Source organism: Ischnura elegans, chromosome 1 (assembly GCF_921293095.1).
Source record: "Ischnura elegans chromosome 1, ioIscEleg1.1, whole genome shotgun sequence".
NCBI classification, from domain to species: domain Eukaryota; kingdom Metazoa; phylum Arthropoda; class Insecta; order Odonata; family Coenagrionidae; genus Ischnura; species Ischnura elegans.
In genome coordinates this window covers 98,420,582-98,440,907 of record NC_060246.1, presented here as the reverse complement: position 1 = coordinate 98,440,907, position 20,326 = coordinate 98,420,582, and the positions used below count along the sequence as shown (strand labels likewise).

General features: G+C 38.1%; 2 protein-coding genes across 3 annotated transcripts in view; both read left to right on the top strand.

Annotated features, from left to right (window-relative positions):
• The window catches only part of LOC124167060 (epidermal growth factor receptor), a 61,304-nt gene extending 54,243 nt beyond the window's left edge, over positions 1-7,061 (top strand). The window contains exons 11-17 of one of the 2 annotated variants that reach the window (XM_046544853.1): positions 208-493; positions 905-1,190; positions 1,494-1,724; positions 2,550-2,833; positions 3,362-3,851; positions 4,363-4,539; positions 4,867-7,061. In XM_046544853.1, coding sequence (XP_046400809.1) covers positions 208-493; positions 905-1,190; positions 1,494-1,724; positions 2,550-2,833; positions 3,362-3,851; positions 4,363-4,539; positions 4,867-5,243 — 2,131 coding nt within the window. In that variant the 3' untranslated portion in view covers positions 5,244-7,061. Of the gene's footprint in view, positions 1-207; positions 494-904; positions 1,191-1,493; positions 1,725-2,549; positions 2,834-3,349; positions 3,852-4,362; positions 4,540-4,866 lie in introns of both variants that reach the window. The other variant, XM_046544842.1, reaches the window with a different exon arrangement.
• An 8,797-nt stretch (positions 7,062-15,858) lies between these two features.
• Positions 15,859-19,458, top strand: LOC124167052 (protein DPCD). Its single transcript, XM_046544834.1, has 4 exons — positions 15,859-15,996; positions 17,597-17,799; positions 17,936-18,172; positions 18,860-19,458. Exons 1-4 carry the CDS (start codon positions 15,924-15,926, stop codon positions 18,962-18,964), a joined length of 618 nt encoding a protein of 205 aa, XP_046400790.1. The 5' UTR covers positions 15,859-15,923; the 3' UTR covers positions 18,965-19,458.
• Positions 19,459-20,326: the final 868 nt, after the last annotated feature.

Here is a 20,326-nt window from a genome sequence, read left to right as displayed (position 1 = left end):
CCCCCAGACCCTCAAAAATATGCATGATTTGCAATACGGTCCCATTATCATTGCGTTCGTTTTGTATTACGAGGTATCCTTGTGCCCCACCCAGAACAAAATCCTGGATACGGCCTTGCTTGTGCCCCTCCCAGAAAAAAATCCTGGATCCGCCCCTGGAGCTTTTTAGATTTATTCTAAGTTACCATATCTTTCTGTGATTTTCAGTGGTGATGCGGAAAATACTCCAATCATTCTGGCAGTCGTCTTAGTATTTGCCGCCATTGCTGTTGTTTGCTCAGTGGTATTGGGAATTCAGTGGCGAATGAAAGCCAAAGCCAAGGATAATGCCGTCAAAATGACACGAGTTCTGACTGGCATGGATAGAGAAGACAATGAGCCACTGAGACCTACAAATGTAAAGCCAAACTTGGCAAAACTCCGCATTGTAAAGGAAGCAGAACTACGGAAAGGTGGAATAATGGGCTATGGTGCTTTTGGAACTGTGTACAAGGTAGGAAAACAATTTTAAATAAAAAACCACAGTTGTTAAATGTTGCCTGTAAACTTTCCATAAACATAAAATGTAAGGACGATGTCATATTTTTAAGTTCCCTTAACATGTGTGGACTCAATACTTATGAATATTGAACTCATCGAAGCCTCGTCACTAGCAAAATACTGTCAGGAAAGAATAAAACTTTGCTAGTTCCACAATAATTTCAACAATTCCTCAAATTATTGTGGAACTAGCTAAGATTAATTTTTTCCTGAGAGTCATGAAGGAGTTCCATCAAGTTACACCTCAAACCATTGCATTTACTAGCGAAATAGTATCAATCGCAGTGTGTCAGCAAAAGTCATTGCTTACAAGAAATAGATCAATGTTTCAAATTGATATAATTTTCCATTTTCTAATTTTTAGGGAGTATGGGTACCCGAGGGAGAAAATGTGAAAATTCCAGTGGCAATCAAGGTCTTGAGAGAAGGTACCGGTGCCAATACGAGCAAGGAATTTTTGGAGGAAGCTTACATCATGGCCAGCGTGGAGCATCCGAATCTACTTCAACTCTTAGCAGTGTGCATGACCTCCCAGATGATGTTGGTCACTCAGCTTATGCCGCTTGGCAGCCTTTTGGACTATGTGAGGAACAACAGGAGTAAGATTGGCTCCAAACCACTTCTCAACTGGTGCACTCAGATTGCTAGAGGTAAGAAGGAAGATGAAATAAGGAAAATTTTTGCAATCATATTTGCAATCTATATATGTAGATTTTTTATTTAATATACTCCTGTATTTTAAATTTGCACCCATGCATGTGACTGTATACAAAGTTACTTTATTACATGTAGTGCTTTGAAAAAATATCTATGTTTCTCAAACCATAGGAGATCTATTGAATTTTCTTCATTAGCTCATTTTATAATACTCTGTCATATAATAGCAAAAGAGTGTGTAAGTTTTCATTACTAGCGTAATATGAATTTATATTTGATCTATTTTCTTTTTTTAGGAATGGCATATTTGGAGGATAAAAGGCTTGTGCATCGGGACTTAGCTGCCAGGAATGTTCTTGTCCAAACACCTAATTGTGTGAAGATCACTGATTTTGGTTTAGCCAAATTACTTGACATCAATGAGGATGAATACAAGGCAGCAGGAGGCAAAATGCCAATAAAATGGTTGGCTCTTGAGTGCATTCAGCACAGGATATTCACTCACAAAAGTGATGTTTGGGCATTCGGTAAGATCACAACACATCTTACTATACTCCTCATGATAAAAAATCCTATTCACTTATTACATGGCCAATTTATTTCCAACACTTATACAGTAGAGCTTTGATTATACATTATTCATTAACTAGGTATTTGATTGATTTTCCACCAATCTCTTCCCTTGCCAGACCCACCAAACACTCCATTATTCTCCCTTTCCCTCCATCCCCCACTTCAAAGTTAAACTAGTTTTAATGGGATGGGTGTAAAAGACAAAGAGAAAGGATTGTACGGAGTAACCAAAATATTCTTTGTAAAGAATATGATCCTATATGGATTATCCATCACTTTCAGTAATGTGCTGTTCCCTCTTTTGGGGTGGATATACAAAGCTCTACATGGCGGGCCTTAAAAAAGCACCAATTTTTAATAACTTAATACTTAACAGATTTTATTGAAATAACTATTATTAAAAAACATTTTTACCTACCTATCCTGTGCTGCGTACCGTCCCAATAACAATATATATTACTTGTAATTATGATTCCTTATTTCAAAGAAACCTTTAAATTGAGTTACCCTAAATGTGAGTTAATACTTAGAATTATTATCCTGCTTTAGAGGTGTATTTAAATTAATCAGATATATTTAATTCAAAAATGTGCAAAACCTCTGATAATCGTTTAATATTATCCTCCTTATTTGAAATTGTAGCTAAAATGGACTATGTATATCATTTCCCTTATGTTCATCAAACTATCAATCAGTATATTTCAATTATAAAAGTTTCATTGCTGGATAGCGTATACTAAGCATTTCCTTGTAACCTAATGAAACTATTCTTTCTGTAGGTGTAACTGTTTGGGAACTTCTTACCTATGGTGGTCGGCCATATGAGAGTGTTCCTGCCAGAGACGTTCCAGAATTGTTAGAAAAGGGTGAAAGACTACCTCAGCCTTCAATGTGTACCATTGATGTTTACATGATCATGATCAAGTGCTGGATGTTAGATGCAGAAAGTCGTCCCAGTTTCAAAGAATTGGCTGATGAATTTGCAAAAATGTCCCGGGATCCTGGTCGCTATTTGGTCATTCAAGGTGACAGGCTAATGAGACTGCCATCGTACTCTCCACAGGTAAGTTGTTGTCCATTTTTTTATGAAACACTTTATTTTCCCTAGTGAAGAAGGACTGTATTATTTTTAAACTTCAAATTCATGTATGCCAATATAATTTAAGATTAGTTGAGGGAATATTATATATGTGATTGGTTATATTTTTGAAAACTGCCTAGAGTTTTATGTAGAAAGTGGTGCAACAAGATATATCCTGCACAAGGTTAGGTTTACAAAATGCCTCACTTCTTAATGTGGTAGTAATTTATCATCAATTGTCGTTACCTCAATTCTTATTGGAGCCACTTCAAATTCAAAGTTAAATTCATTCTTTACCATAAAGCCAGCAAAAATGTAAAAAGCCATAGTTTGAATAAGTTAAGAAATATGCAATTACCATGGTATGAATATTAATTTGGCAGTTTTTTTCATTTTGAAGAATTTGGGTCCATCATTAACTTTGTTTTATTATGTACCAACTTATCTTCTGATGTATACACATTATTGCAAGACTTATAAATGTTTTTGAACTTCTTGACCTCAACACAGGATGAAAAGGAGTTAATCCGTAATTTGTCATCTGCCATGGATGGACCCGAGGCCTTGGTTGATGCTGATGAGTACTTGCAGCCGAAATCAAGAGCACCAATCGCTCCATCCTCACTTACGGTTTCTGCCTCATTGGGACCACCATCTTCGTCATCTCTTGGGTCAACCTCTCCGCCTCACACTCCCATCAAGAAGTGGTCCGGGACCACTGGCATGTGCCCCATGCCACATGGCAACCCTGGAGTGGACATGGCAATGGCTGGTATTGGACTCCCTCAAGGATCTAGCATATCAACGAGTGATGAAGCGGGCAACCATGCAGCTGTCTTACCCTCTGACTCCCCCACGCCACAAAACCTTCAAAACTGGGACAGAGAACTTCGCTATGGCCACAACATGGATGTGCATGATGGTCGTCCGCAAGGCCCACTTCACTCAGATGGATCGTCATCACGTTACTGCAGTGATCCATTGAAAATGCTTGGACGAGGTAATTCATTTTTTCTCGTTGTTTTGGTCAAAGTTCATAGAATGAAGAGTAACTCTAGGGAAATGAGGAATTCTTTCTTTACTACAATTGGAGTGTATAAATTTTAATAAAGTGGGTAATTTCAAAGTGAAAATTAACAAACTTCTTGATCTTAACTAAGCAAATCATTCCGGGGAAAAGAGAGGAATGCAGTGACTTGCCAAAATTTTGATTTTTAGGCACTGAGAAATATTCATGAGTAGCCATAACCTATTAAGCATGTCCTTTCCTCTTTGAGAGTAGTAGGGTTCACCATGACTTATTGTCAGTATTCATTTTCCAGCTCATTATCCTTGCATGTATTTTTAAATGGCATGGAAAAATAAAGGAAAAATTCCTATGGAATGAAATAATTATCATGTATGCACATGATCAAAGCTACCACGCTAAAATTTTAATTTGAAATCTCAGAGACTAATTAGAAGTTGGTCAAAATACATGCTGGAAATTAATTTTTATCCTTTCTCTCTAGATTGTGATACGGGATCCGATGACTGCTTTAACCCAGGCACGAACAAGAGAGAGGCTCAGGTTGGAAATTTGAAATTAGAGCTTCCTTTGGATGAAGATGACTACCTAATGCCATCCCCTCAACTTAATCAGGGTACTTCACCATATATGGATCTAATTGGAGATTCGAAAATCACAGGTAATACTTTCTCACTGCCATTCATTCTCGAATATATAATCATATTTCTTACCATCATGCTATTGGAGATAAGGACTATGATATGTAATATAATTTGTACATAAGCAATCATGGAACACATGATTGTCACAAATCATGAAATGGAGAATGGAATATAGAAGAACGTCAATGGAATTTTCTTACCTTTTTTCATAAATTCCTATTATCTGATTAACTGCTCAATCACTATTAGATCACCACAAGTCTCTTAAAATCAGCATTGCATGTGGAAATAACTTAAGTTTGTATTTGAATCAAACTGAAATAATATTTTTTCATATCTTCCAGAAAATGGCGAGCCTCGTAATGGAGGATTCCGTGGGTATCCAGACTTCCTTCCAGCGACTGGAAAGACAAAAACTAGTGTAGATAATCCAGAATACCACATAATGAGTCAAAATGGTAATGGACCTACCCCAGAAGTTGCCATACCCTCATGCAATGCAGACGTGGAAGGTGTTAGTGTTATGCCCCCATCCCAAGGACAGCCACATGTGAATGGTGGCATTGTGGGCGCTGGTGTGCCAGCCAATGGTCCACCATACCTCACTCAGCAGAAGTCTTCTGAAGAGGAATCAGATCATGAATACTATAATGACTTTGATCGCCTTCAGAGGGAGCTTCAGCCTCTGAAACCTTTCAGAAGAAACGAGACGACAGTGTAAACTGTGAGGAACATTTTATGGTTGGGTATTAAGTAATAGACAATCAGCAAAGGACACAGTGCATGTGATAAGTGCTTGTATAGTCTTGATCCCAAGTAGAATGAGTGAAGACTTACTTAAAAACTGCTCATCCACAGCGGTGTTCGTTGGTGAAGGTAGTCAGTGGTGACTGAAGTTATTTGTGAAAACTGTGGCGAAACATAGTGAGAATCTAGTGCAAAAGACATGGAGTGGCTACTCATCTCTTAGCATTTGCTTTTAAAAAGAGATCATCAGAACATAAACTTGTATATTTTCATCTTGCATCAATAATGCAAGGTTATAAAGAAAAGATTTTAAAAGGTGAGTTGGTGGCTCACCATTCTTAACAAACTCAAGCAAGGTTGGGTGCATAAGAGTACTTTTGCTACAATTCCCCCAACTTACTGTACTGCATATTTCACTCATACTTCCGCTATGAGTTTTAATTTTTGATTTCATATTTCTTGGATAATTTACGCAATGGGTGCAATAATGGTTCTCCATGACTGATGACGTGCCAGTTTATGATGAAGATGAAATTTTTCAAACTCCATGATGAATACTGGAATCATTTGAAGTTTTCACTTCACTTCAAATGATTTTAACATTCATCGAGATTTTTTTAATCCTTTTAATGTTAGTGGGATGCCAGTGACCGCATTGCTGTTTGCACACATCGGAAAGCATATTAGATTTTATGAATAAGAAAATCTTTTAATCAGGCATAGTTGAATATGGGTATAGCTTGTTTTCTTTGAGAGATCATGAATTTTAGACATCCGTTTAGCTGTTTTTATTTGACTCCATATAATATATTTTATAAAGCAGTAAATTTTATGGTTTTTTCCACTTAATGATTGCAAACATGCCTACTGCATTTATTGCATTGAACCATAGTGTTTCAAATACCTACGTATTGAGTTGATTGGATCACATTGCATCTGTGCTTAATATATCTGAAAGTACAAACATTTTCCCTAGGAAAAGTAACCTTCAATCTTATTTCCTCACCTAAAGTTGACATTTTTCCTTTAGAAATTGTAGCCTTTTTTGTAAAAAGATGTAATTAGTTTTATCTATTAACCATCCTTCCCATTCCTTGCATTGAGTCAGTAGACTGTGATATTGGTGACCAAGTTAGAAACCCAACCCTATTACTGTTCATAATTTTTGAGGGACCAATAAAATATGTTATGAACTCAATTTTCTGAAGCATAAGCACAATTTGTGTGTAGTAATTTTTCCATTTATGCTTACAAAAACTTGGAAAAACTTATACGCTTTTACATAAGTATAATTTTGACTATTTTGGAACATTTTTTAGGCATGAAAATTGATATTAATTAAAATGTTTGTATCAAAATTAATTTTGAAAACTATTTTTTTAGATCTGCAAAATAGTTCATAAGTGCCATTTTAATCATTAGGGTTGGAGTAATTTTGGTCTTGAACAGATTTTATTCATATTAATGATGTTGAACAAATATGTTGTACATTTTCCTTATGGCAAATAATGTAACATATTGCCTGAACTATTTTAATATAGGTAACTTTGTAAAAATTTCTTCTTCAAAAGAGAATGTACAATAAAGCCTGTGTTGGGTGGCTCATTTTATGGATGTAAATTAAATTTACTGCATTGTTTTTTATTCTATAAAAGTGTAGAAATGCCATTCTTGTCCAGTACACTTGTAACTGAAAACCTACAAACACACTTTCGCCTTTTATAAGGTTGGGTTTACCTGCCCTGTTTTGTACCTCTTGAACTTCACAATAAAGTTTTTTTTTAATTTTAAATGTAGTTGTTGAGTTCCCTTTATTTAATAACCGTTTAGAGTTCAACGTTCCCATTTGGAAACAGATTTATAGAAATTCTTGAAAAGTATATTTTGTATCTGTGATTACTTTTATAGCTTTTGTTATGCAAATAAAGTATGAAAGCATTTTTTTTAAAGTGAATCGCATGACTTGTGTATACATTAGTCGTTAATTATACCTTTTTAAAATTGGTTATTTTCATCACCTCTGTAGTAAGTTTGCGATTTATTCGATATTTTTCCCTACACTCACTCTCCAGTAACAAATGATCATTTATTCAAAAGACGGATATAGTATATTATATTGTTAAACGTAGTTTTTTGGTCAAGTTTATATTTGTTTTTCAAGCAATAGCAAATTTTTGTGGTGTGTTCCCATTTAGGAACATACTTGAAAATGCATTTAAAAAATTTTGTTCAGGTTTTCTTTCATGATATCTCTCAATAAGTTGTAAAATAAATAGGAAATGGAAAAAATAATAAAAATCAGTTTGTCTTTAAAGGGTTAACAATGCCTTTTCATAATTTCTGATCATTCTTAACGGAAGTGATCGAAATATAAACCTCATAAATTGTACGTGTAAATTGGTGCCATAAATGTTATGAAAGCAAATTTTCTGCTGGGATGCTACTGCCTTTCAATCTATCTAAAAATCCTATTCTCTTCATTCCCCTCCCACATTTACCTAACATTCACCCTCTAACACCGTTTTCAACATCCAATACCTGCTAAGTACTCTCTCCATCAAAACCTTCTGTCACCTCCGTATTTCACCTAAAAGTTGCCTCTCCTCACCCACCATGTCCAGCACTTTGTTGTTTCTCCTTCTCTCTGTCCATTTTACCTTCTCCATTCTTCTCCACACCCACATCTCGAATGCCTCCAATCTTTTCTCGTCTTCTTTCCTCAGTGTCCACATTTCCGCACCGTAGAGAGCTACACTCCAGATCAAACTCTTCACTTACCTTTTCTTTAAACTCTTACATAATAATCCTCTCAGAACCTCCTTCTGGTTCATGAATGCCTTCTTTGCTAGTGCAGTTCGCTTCCTGATGTCCTTGCTACTGTGTCCGTGTTCCTATAATGTGCTGCCCAAATAGTTGAATTTCTCTACCTGCTCAAGATTTTCCCACCTACTTTTATCTTGAGTCTCACATTCCTCGCTCGCAATGCCTTACAAAACCGCATTACCATAGTCTTCTTGTGATTAATCCTCATCCCATACTCCTCGCACCGCTCGCCTAACGCATCCAGTAGAGCCTGCAGTCCTCTCACCACTGGCTGATGAGTGCCTGATCATCAGCAAAACTATCTGATTTAAATATCATTCCTCCCACTTTCACTCCAGCTTCAAACTCGTCCCACACTTCTCTTACCATCTCGTCAGCGTATACATTAAAAAGCAGCGGTGATAGAGGACAACCTTGTCTCACTCCCCGGCCAATGCTTGCCCACCCAGATTCCCCATCCACTTGCGCAATCTGGGCCATATACAGATTATGAATCAGTCGTCTATCCCTCCAATCTACACCTATTCTCTTGAGTATATCCATGAACTTTACCCAGTTCACTCTATCAAATGCTTTTTCAAAATCCACGAAAAAGGCATACACATCCTGGTCATATTCTAGGTTCCTCTCCACAAGGGACCTCATTATCGCTGCATTAATGATATGTCAAGGGACATTATTATTGCATCATGAGCTGACTTCCCTTTTCTAAAACCAAACTGATCTTCGCCCAAATACTTGTTTGCCCCAGCCTCCATTGATCTGTTCAATATCCTCATTACCACTTTCGCCACGTACGATATTAGGCTAATAGTCCTATAATATCCACATTCCACAGCTTTCCTGTTTTTCAGAAGCAAAATTAAAATCATCTTCACGAAATCCTCTGGCCCACATCCCTCCTCATAGATCCTGCGTACCAGATCAAAAAACCTCTCCTTACTATCCTTCCCTAGATTCTTCAGGAGCTCACATTGGATATTGTCCATACCCACGGCCTTCCTAGCCTTCATATCACGAAGTGGTCTCTCGATCTAAGATACCCGGCCTAAGATCATCGTCCTCCTCCACTGCACTTTCCTCCTCTAAAGTCAACATCTCCAGCCTGTTTCTTCCATCATACAGATCCTCCACATATTCCTTCCATCTACTCTGTACCTCTTCTTGCTCGATAAGCATCCTTCCATCTTTAGCCTTTATTTTAGACATGGCTTATCCTCTTTTGCTGACCAATAGTGACTTAACTTTGGTGTACAATGTGCCTACCTCTCCTTATTTCTGGAACTTTTCCAATTCCTCACACTGCCTTTCCCACCAAGCCCCTTTGCCGTGTTAGTTTCACGTCATAATCGATTATTAAGTTTCCTATAGTTTCTTTTTCCCTGCTCTGTGTCCACAGTCTTCCACTTCCTTCTCTACTCCATTTCTTTTGCCATTGCCTCTGTAACCCAAGGCTTCTTTATCCTTATGCTGTCTACATAGCCAATTGACTTCTCTGCCGCTATGATCATTCCCGTTTTGATATTATCCCACCCTTACTCTTCAGTCTGTGTACTTCCAATCTCCCGTACACTTTTGTCCACTAGTTCCTGATATTCTCTCCTCATAGTCTCAATCAGTGCTTATACATTCCACTTCCTTGCCTTCCTGACTTTCATAAGTCTTTTGAATCTTACGTTGCATATTTCATGAGCGCTTGGTTGAGGTCTAAATCCACATCCACTGCAGGGAAGCTGCACGAGTTTTTCACACTATTCCTAAACCTCTGTCTTACAATGATGTAGTCTACCTAATATCTCCCCTTGTCCTCTAGACTTTTCCATGAGTATCTTCGCCCTTTATGATGATTGAACCACATTAATATGACAAATAATTTGATTCTCCCGCAAAATTCTGCAGCTTTATCGCCCCTGTCATTCCACATTCCTAGTCCAAAATCTCCTATTTCGTGTCTATCCCTCCCCTTCCCGACTGAGGCGTTCCAGTCCCCCATCATTACCAGATTTTTCTTATGCGGGGTTTCTCTTATTATTTCCTCGAGATGTTCATACACCTCATCTACTTCTTCCTCACCATGTTTGCTAGCGGGCATGTAAACTTGAACAACCATGAGGTTGGTGGGTCATGCCTCAATTTCTACCACAAGAATCCTATTGCTTACCTGGTCTATACCTACCACATGCTTACCCATCTTCCCATTTAATACTAAAGCTACCCCTCGCTGGCTTTCCTCCCCACCACTATGTATAACCCTATACCCACCACTGCAATAGTCCCCAACATCCTTCCACCTCACTTCGCATAATCCTAAGATATCTATCCTCCCATTATCCATTTCCCTCTTGATACTTTCTAACTTCTCAGCCCTGATCATTGTCCTCATATCCCACGTCCCTACATTTATAGCCGACTTCTTCTTCTCCATCTCCTTGGTCTTCTTTTCTTCTTTCTTCATTGCTGCTGCTGATGATAAGTCTCTGCAAGGATTTCGCATGTTGACAACCCCGAGGACCTTGCCGACCTCACTGCCGTGAACAACACCCACCCTTTGCAGACGAGTACCGTGCAATGAGATTCTGAGGCTCATTTGGTTGTACTCCATGTTTTCAGGGAAGATAGAGTTGGTAGGGTTTCTCACTTCCATTCCAGCAGTGTTTTTTATGTGACACCATCATGTGGACTACCTTTCGTCTGCCTCCTACCCTTCGACCTATCTGGCATGGGTTGCCCTACCGGGAATATTTTAGAATGAATCCCACCAGTCCAGGGGAAAGGACTGAAGCATTATTGCTGTGGAAAAAAGGTTGGCCCACCACCATGCATTAACTGGTAAGATTTGAAAATAGCAACATGAAGGGTTGTTTTTAAGAGTGCTCACCAGGACCGGATCAAAGGGAGGGCCCAAGGGGCCTGGCCACTCACCAAACCATTACTGAAAATTGTTTTACTTCAGCATTTCCTATTATTACGTGACAAATTGCAACACCTTGAAACAGTGGGCCTCCCGGCCTCCCACCAAAATGGGCTCTGGGTCAGTGGTGCAGCGAGGGGGGGGGGGGTTTTGGGGATAAACCCCTCCCAGAGCTCAGATAAAGTTTAATCCATTTTACTTAATTGGATTAATATTATTTATAGAATAGTGTAGGAATTGATAAAATATCACTTATAAAGCCGTAAAACTCACTATTTTCAACCATTTATCTCAAAAAATTTCTGGGGAAGGGCCCCCGCACTTCCCACTTACCCTAGTGGGTATTCCACACCCCCAAACCCCTCAGTATTGATTGTGCCTGATCCCCCCCCACCCCCAAACTTAATTCATAGCTGTGCCCCTACCCTGGGCTACCCACTTCCTAAATCCAAACCTGGTACTCACCAGTGGAAATTAATATCAGTTTAGGAGAAACATTGATGGCATTTGGGATGCACCCTGGTGAAATCATGGGAAACACACAATCGACAAAAGGCGGTAAATTCATCAAGGGGCCTCCCAAAGACTGAGGTCAACCACTTGACTTTTGAAGCAAGGAGATGGAGAATGTTCACATTAAGTAACTAGATTCTTTTGATGACCTGTCATCCTTAATTATGTGGCATTAAGATGACTGATTATCAAACATTGGAGTGAGAATTTGAAGGGAAATTTTGGGAGAAAAACTTCTGGGTTTCCTATTTTGTGCTTTGATTTTTCTCACCTTTTACTCCTGTGCATTATCAGAGGGATATTGGTATTTCCCCCATACTTATGCTTGCATTGGACTAATCCTCACTGCCATAATGGATGAACCTCTTACTCGGCAAATGGTCAACTCCTCACCCTTTCTCTTGTAACCTGGCTGCTGACAGTTCAGCATGCTCATGACTTGAATTTCATAGAGAACGATATTGAATAATCATTACTTTTGGCCTTTCTTTTGATATCATCAATGGATTCTTAATAATGAACTCAAGAGAAAAAAAAATCAAATGGTGATATTGCCAGGAGTACAGAACAGAAAATAGGAGAAGTAAAAATAAAATACTGTATTGCATTTGCATCAACGGGAACCTTATTATTGTCACAACATTAAATGTTGAATGATTATGGCAAAAGCCAGTAGCTATACAATTCAGTGACTGGAAATTTGGATATCTCAATCTATTCTGTTGGTACGAGGGTTGTACCAAAAGTAAGGTTCCCATTGAGCTACAATGTTGACCTAAGGTGCTAGGCTGAATCCTACAACATTGCCGTGTGCAGTGGTTCCCCTAATCTCGAGTCTGCCAGTCCACGATTCACTTTGTCACTCATTATTGGCTTAGCAACCGTCAACAATGAAAGTGATGATCCCCGTTCCCGCCAAGTGTGAGGATCGAGCAGTAATCCGATTTCTCCTTGCAAGGAAGCTACCGCCATTGGAGATTCATCAGCAACTGACTGAACTTTATGGTGAATAGTGCATGCCCGTTCAGCACGTCCGCAAATGTTGCAGGGCTTTTGCTGAGGGCCGCACGGAAGTTCACGATGAAGAACGAAGTGAAGACCGCCAGTTTTGGATTGTCCAGAAGATCAACAGTGAGCTGCTCAAAGATCGGAGGGTCACTGTCCGTGAATTTGTTGAATGCATTTCTGAAGCTTCTCACGGCACAATTGAAAGAACTTTAACACAAACGTTGGGTTATCGCATTATGTGTGCTTGCTGGGTCTCCCGGATGCTGACTGACGGACTCATGGAGCAATGCCTTGACACTGCTCACAAATTTCTTCAACAATTTCTTTCTGCAACAAGGAGAAGTTGCTGGTCTCTATCGTCACCGGAGATGAAGCGTGGGTATTTCATTTTATCCCCGAAACAAAACTCTTAGATGGCAAACGCTTCAAGAGTGACGATGAAGTCTGAGCAGAGGTCTCACACTTCCTCAACTGGTTGGCGGGAGACTTTTTCAACTTAGGGATAAAAAAGCTGGAGCACTGTTTTTAAAAGTGTGTCGAAAAAAATGGAGACTACGTTGAAAAATAGGCAAAAGTGTAAGCTTTTCAACGATGTGAAAATTTATATCAATAAAAAAAGTTTTGTATTTGTAAAAAATATGGGAACCTTACTTTTGGTACAACCCTCGTACAAAGCCAGAATTACAATGCATCTATTTGGCAAAATGAAATTGCCCTGAAATTTAACTAGTGTGTGCGGAATGAAATTATTTAAATATGCTTATTAACACTGAAAATGTTGAAATGCCATTGATAAATGCAGATATTAATGAGCTTTAATATAGGCATTTTTCATGTAACACTCATAACATGTGGTACCTACTTGAAAATTAACTTAAAATAATCACAAAGAAGATTGGAGAGAGAGGGTTTGTGGTTTATTTACGATGGTGTTTCCATTTTTTAGTAATCCATGAGTAGAGTTAGTGACTACCTAAGTACCATAGACTGCTGGATACCTTAAGGACGGGGCCACCAAGAGCAAAGTTGTCGCGAGGACATTGTTGCCGCATCGGCGTCACCCGACCCGCTGCGCCGTCTGAGGGCGGCGTCGGATAAAATGTTGCGGAAAGCATATACTGTTGCGAGGGACATACTATGTTGCATCGGCGACGGCCGACCCACCATCTCGAGGGGTATATAAACCCTGTGAGTCCCTCGCTCAGCCCCACACGTTCAGGGCCTTAGAGTCAACCGGATCGGTTCGCCTGTGTCACCGCTGCCCAGCGCAGAACGACGGCCGACCTGAGCTCTCCTAAGTGTCTCCTCATCCCGGATCGGCTCGCCTGTGTCACCGCTGCCCAGCGCAGACCGACGGCCGACTCGACCTGATAGACCCAGCCCTCTGGGCTTGCATTGTGAGTGTGCCGCAAAACTGTGTCCTTATAATACTTGTGATTTCTCTGTACTTGTGATTATTGTCATATTAAAACTACCAAAAGTAACACCAACTGCTTCTTGCTTATTGAACCCTCCTATGTCCCGTGCGACAAAGTGTAGTCAGGCAAGGGCTTGGGGAAAAATCACCATTGACACTGGCGTGTGCACTCAGCATCCCCAATAGAGCCACAGGCCACTGAAGTCTAAGGTTGTGACAATTTTGTCACTCAATTCCCCCTCTATGAGTGGTCCTGCTTGAGGAATCAATCCACACATTGGCCATGTCCATGATTTATCCATGACTCTTGATTTCATTATTAAACGGAAACCGATCATCTAAAAAGATGTCTAACAGATAAAATAAATAAATAACAGATAAAATTGAAATTAAATGTCCACAATTATCTTCAAAATTAGTAAGTAATGTCCATATTTATATCTTAACTCATAATTTGGAGCACTGAATTCCTTGATTTTCTGATAGTAACTCATTCATCTCTCTAAACTTGGGTGCACTATTACCTAACTTCAGCATTTAGTGATTTTGGGTAAGTGATGTCAAATTTGGCACTAGCTGTGGTAAATATCCCGGAATTCATTGTTTCGCATCATTAATCTGCATACTTTGGGTATACAAAAATTTCAAAAAGGCAACATCAAGACTCGCTTCTGCACAGTGAAGATAATTAAAAATATCCTACCTTCACCGAAGGGTAGCCATCCTCCCTTTCAATCCATGGGAGTGTATGAGGTTCCCTGTTGCTGCGGCAGAAGCTGCGAGGGACAGAGCAAGTTCTATCTCCCAAAGCCTTAAAGAGCATGAAAGAGTGTTGAAACTACATCAGTGGGACGCATCAGCGGTTGCTGAACATCACACCTCCACCCTGGGCATAAAATAATGTTTGACTCGAAATGGGTATTGGCGAAGATGGAAGAATATCATCCGCGTTTTATATGTGAATCCGTCGAGTTAGCGAAAAGGCCAAACAACTTCAACAGGGAGGATGGATATAACCTCATCCACATATGGAGAGGGTTCCTGGCCCAATCTAATGACCAACAGCTATCGCCTTCCATGAAAATTCAAAATTGGGTCAACAATGGGTTAATGAAACCTATATAAGCTCGTGATGAGAACAGTTTTCCTCCCATTCTCTTAAAAACACTCCCAGTAGGAGGAGTGAAACGTCGAGTAAGAAAATGTTACCTACGCAGCAATTCCCTAAAACAACCACCAACATCCTCCCTTACGTTGTATTCTTTATATTATATCCTTGCACTCCAGATTACAGGGACCACCAACACCCTCCACTCGCTCTCTATCTCTTCAATAAACTCCTCTCTGGGGCCATCTCTCTTATTCTGTACAAACTTCTTAATGCCAATCTATAAGCCTCCTCCCTTCAGTCAATGAGACCAAACAGTGAATTTTCTCTCGTATTGCGCACATATATATTAATTCAATATTTTTAAATTCATATGCATACTATCACCCTCAGTCTGAACTGCATTCACACAATTTTAGACTGCCCACCCACAATATCATTTTTGTAACTACATATAGTGAAAATATTAAAGAAAAATTTCAACTGAAAATACATAATTTAAAGATGTCTTGCTATAAATAAAATTCCTATTAGTTACTGTACCGAATCAATTGTTATCTCTGATAAAGCGTAAAAAGAATATTACTTTCAAGCATTACTAAGCATGATCAATTTGCATTATGTTACAATGAAAAAAAAACTATACCATTATTAACGATTACCATGCAGATTAAACGTACGATATATTCTATGTGTGACCCTAAAGTCAAAGGCTGAAGGGAACTCTACGCAATATGATGACATACAGTGACAAATGCAAAGCATTGCATTCTCTGTTATTTGAGTGAACCGCCAACTCTAGCCAACAACACTGCGCAATACGTTTTACGTAACTGTTTTGTTTGTTACCATGGAGAAGGTTGTTTAAAAAGGGATGTCCGACTCTGCGGAAAATAATTGGCTAAATATCGTGAGGAAAGCGGAAAAATCTTGTATAATTGAAAATGGTGAGCTGTTTGTTAATTTTTTAATACTAAAAATAATAGTACAACTCATTGTGATTCTTCTTCGTGCCACTTTTCACTTAACATTGGTCTGTTATCGTGAACTGTGTTCGGTCATGAAGGAATCAATTCATGAACTAAAATTTTCCTTGTGCTTGTCAAATTATAAATATTTAATCATATCATACATTAATTGAGACATAATTGCGTATAGATTTCTTCCGAGATACCACAATTATCGTATGATTTTACTATGCTTGAGACGATGACGGTGTTACCCGCTATCTAGCAAACAAGTCGCTGACTTACGCTTCTCCTTTTGTAATATTATGTTTTTTAATCAGTGAGTGTTTTAGTAAAAGTCAAACGGGCCAAATTTGTAGAGACGCCTTCCATTGCTATCGTGTTTACATCCGAATGGTTGGTCTAAGTTAGTGCCTTTTCTTTTTCGAGTTTAATTTTTACATTATGACAAAGTATCATCAGTCGTGGCCGTTAAATTTCAATCAATAACTGTTTAATGTAAGCAGAGCGAATCGTCGTTCTTTTCTCCAACTTACTGTCCTCTTTCCACCTAACGTATACATCTCTCATAATTTCCAAATTTTGTTAATCGTATCCTATGATATGTTCAGCTAAACAGTCTGACTCATATATGTAGCATGGCCTCGCAAATTGCGAGGTGGTTGAAGAAACGCATGGCGATCCGCAAAGAGTGCTTCGCGAACCTATCATAACCAGTTGAGTACTGAAATAATCATTACGTAGTGACCCTTCCGCTAATGTTGTAATGTTATACTACTTTATCCATGTTAGTTTCACCTATGCATTGGAGCATTACAACAGCCAAGATAATCTATGAAATTAAGACGAGAAACAAGCACTCCAGTCATTTTGCTGACCTCTTTTTTGACAATGTCTACTTTATCATTGTCATCATGGGGTACATACCAGCATTATTTTTATCAACTTTGAATTGACAGCTTGCAGGGATTACTCTTTTTTTATAATTACATGAAGTGAAAATTTTTAATTGTGATATCCTTTACCATATAGGGATATTAAATTTCTGGATTAAGTTGTGTTTTATCTGAGAAAATTCTAAGATTATTTCGCATCCCGTTGATAAAACTCTCTGTGGGAATTGAGGCCAATAATATTCCTTATAAAATCTCTACTATCTATATGGCCTTGTCCTTGCATCCAAATATTGCTCCTGTAATATTTGAAAATCACTTACTAAATGCATAAAAATTATTTTGGATGAGGCTTTCTATTTTATATCCTCTGCGCATGTTATTTCCATATTTGGAGCGATTATGACCCACTGTAAGTATGGAGCCAAAATTCATTTGCCGAGTCAATATTTTGACTGAAGAGAATTGTACGCTTATAGACTAAATGAAATGGGTAGATTTTTAGGTGAGGTGATGTAGTACTATGCTATTTCGCTGAAGAAATGGCACTTGCATGTGTAACAGTGGTTCGACATACACTCACAATGTTATAAAATGTTATATTATAGTGAAGTTAAAGTATTGTACCTAACTTTAATGTATTTAGAAAAATAAATTTGTGCTTTGATTTGTCTTCATTTATTTAGGAATGCGAAAAGTACATTACAAATTCCCCAGGGGTGAAGAAATGGTCGAAGAATACAATATGGAGACTGATGTTATCAATCGACGTCTGTGGAAGAATGTAAATAAGTTTGGGGGTGAAGAAACTTGGGAAGCTGAAATTGGTGAACCAGAAAAAACATCCAAGGGTTTCGATGTAACGGGAATCAAGGAATCTAGCTCTAATGTAATTAATTACTGAGTAGTTTTTGTTGCCATAGAAATTGAAGGGTTCTTGTGGATATTATTAACATGCGTGTTTTGCTGCTTAAGTAATGAAGTTATTATCATTTTATACTGAAGTTCTTAATTCTGTATTCCAGCCATTTATTGTGAGAAGAAGCACTAAGAATATTCTGGAATGGAGGATACGGAACTTGACTTATCCCCTGTCAACATATTCTGTGACGGCGTGTCCTGAGCAGAAATCTATTGTTGTGAGGACATCCAATAAAAAATTTTTCAAGGTCCTCAAAATTCCAGAGCTTGAGCGACTAGGACTACTACCCGAGCAGAACATGATAGATTATACTCATAAATTCAACACACTCATTATTTCGGTTAGTATTGAGAGTACATTTTATGTTATTGTCCATAACTATTTTTAAGGTGGTGGAAAATTCTTCATGTAGAAAGAAAAATCAATATTCAAGTTTTTTTTTAATAATTTGGATATTTAAGGATTTTCATTTACTTGAAGTACAATTTTCCGAATATTATGTCTGTAACTGTGGATGTGAAGTAAATATCCTAGCCTGAATGGCTTAGGCTGAGGTGAGGTTTACCAGCGGATATGAAACCATCCTTTACATATAATGAGTGGAATAGCAATTTTATATTTAAAGTCTTACCAGTCATTAGGATATTCCAAGTCACACCATGCACATTGGATCAAAGTGAGTATCACCTGAACCCCAAATGCAGCTTTGAACCAGACATACCTTAACCACCACAGAGTTGTGTGGAGTTTAAATATAGTTCTGCCACTTGGGAATGCCATCATGTAAAGAGATCCTAAGCTTTTACCATTATACCTCTACATTATTTTTATTATACTCTCAAGTGATGGAAAAAAAACATTTTGTTGAATTCTATATCTCTTGATTGTCACAACTTTTACTTACCTTTGTACAAGCAGTAAGCAAATATTTGTTCTGCTCTCAAAAATGTAGTTTGATCTCTCATAAAAATGTTATATGTATTGTCATTGTTTCATCATATTCATAATTCTAATTTCTCTATTGCAGTACCAAAAACCACCTCAACTGATAGCTCTTGAGGCAGAGGTCATGAAGGAGCTTAAAAAGATAAAAACAACAGAAAAAGGGAATTTGCCATGTAACCCAAGTTGAAAATATGTTAAGGTTTTCTATACAGTGTTAAAGTGTGTTCGATATTACTTCATTGTCTTTTTCATTCATGAAGTTGTACACAGCAGAGACAGAATAACAAGAATATTTATTTATAATTGATCTTCATTACCATGAGGAATTGATTCTTCTTGAATAATTAAGTTGTTATCAACCAATTTTTCATTCAATTAAAGATTGTTTTTGGGATCTTTAGACATTGGGAGGGAGAGACAGTGCATATACACATGAGTGAATGCATAATGCTTTACGTTAAAATAAGAATTGTCTACATGCAATTGTAAAAATTGAGGAATGTAGAAAACATTCCTTTTTAAATTCTTAGCTCTTTTTAACTGCGAGGAATGATTTTAATTAATTTTGGAATTACTTCTTGTAAGTTTAATTTTTAATCTATTAATAAGTCTTTTGATAGAATTTGAAACATGAGAACACTGATAGCAAATAAAGAACTGAAAAATGTCATTAAACATGGATTCATGAGCTACTTTTTCATTGCTGGCTATGATGTTGGTTTCGAAGAACCTCACATCTTTGGCTGAGAAATGTAAAATGCCCAGCCGTGTGTTCACTGATCTTGGGGATTGGTTTGCAAGGATACATCCAATCTCTGAGTGCCATCAGATACTATATTCTCAAGGACTGTACCATGCTGTTACATTTTGCACAAATTACCTGAGAGACAACTGTTGTATGGAATAGTTTCATGATCTTGCATGACATCATAATACCTTGCCATCTGTGAAGCCGGAAATACAAAGCTCCCATTTGTCAAAATTAACTTCAGCTATGATTCCTACATTGCAAGTCTACCACATCAAGTGCGTAGTATATTTGAAAAAGGCCAGACCATCTGAGGGAGAAAACATCACAGTAATACTTTCATGCCTTTGTTGTTGAGGCTCGGGACACTTGGTGACTGATTAGTTACACTTCCTACCACATAGTCAAAATTTTAGCACTAAGGTAATGTTATTTACCCATTCCAATTGAGACACCAGATGGAAGATATTTTCGTATCTTTGAGTGTTTGATATGAAAATTACATATCATATTGTGAAAAGCATTACCATGGTTACTGTCAGTAATCGGCAAGGTTTCTCTTTGACACATTCAACCCAATAGGAGGAATGTGTATCCATTAAGATGCTAGTTGGGGACAACAATAGCATACCAAAGGTAGGGAACAGGGCTTGCCGCAAGCCACAATAAGAGGTAGTTGAGCCAATATTAAACTTGAGACCATTTTTAGTGTTTGGGGGTGGCTACCATCTAATTAGCCCTGGGTGCCAGGTAGCCTTGGCACTCCACAGTTGGGCAAAGTAATACCATGACTTTATGTTG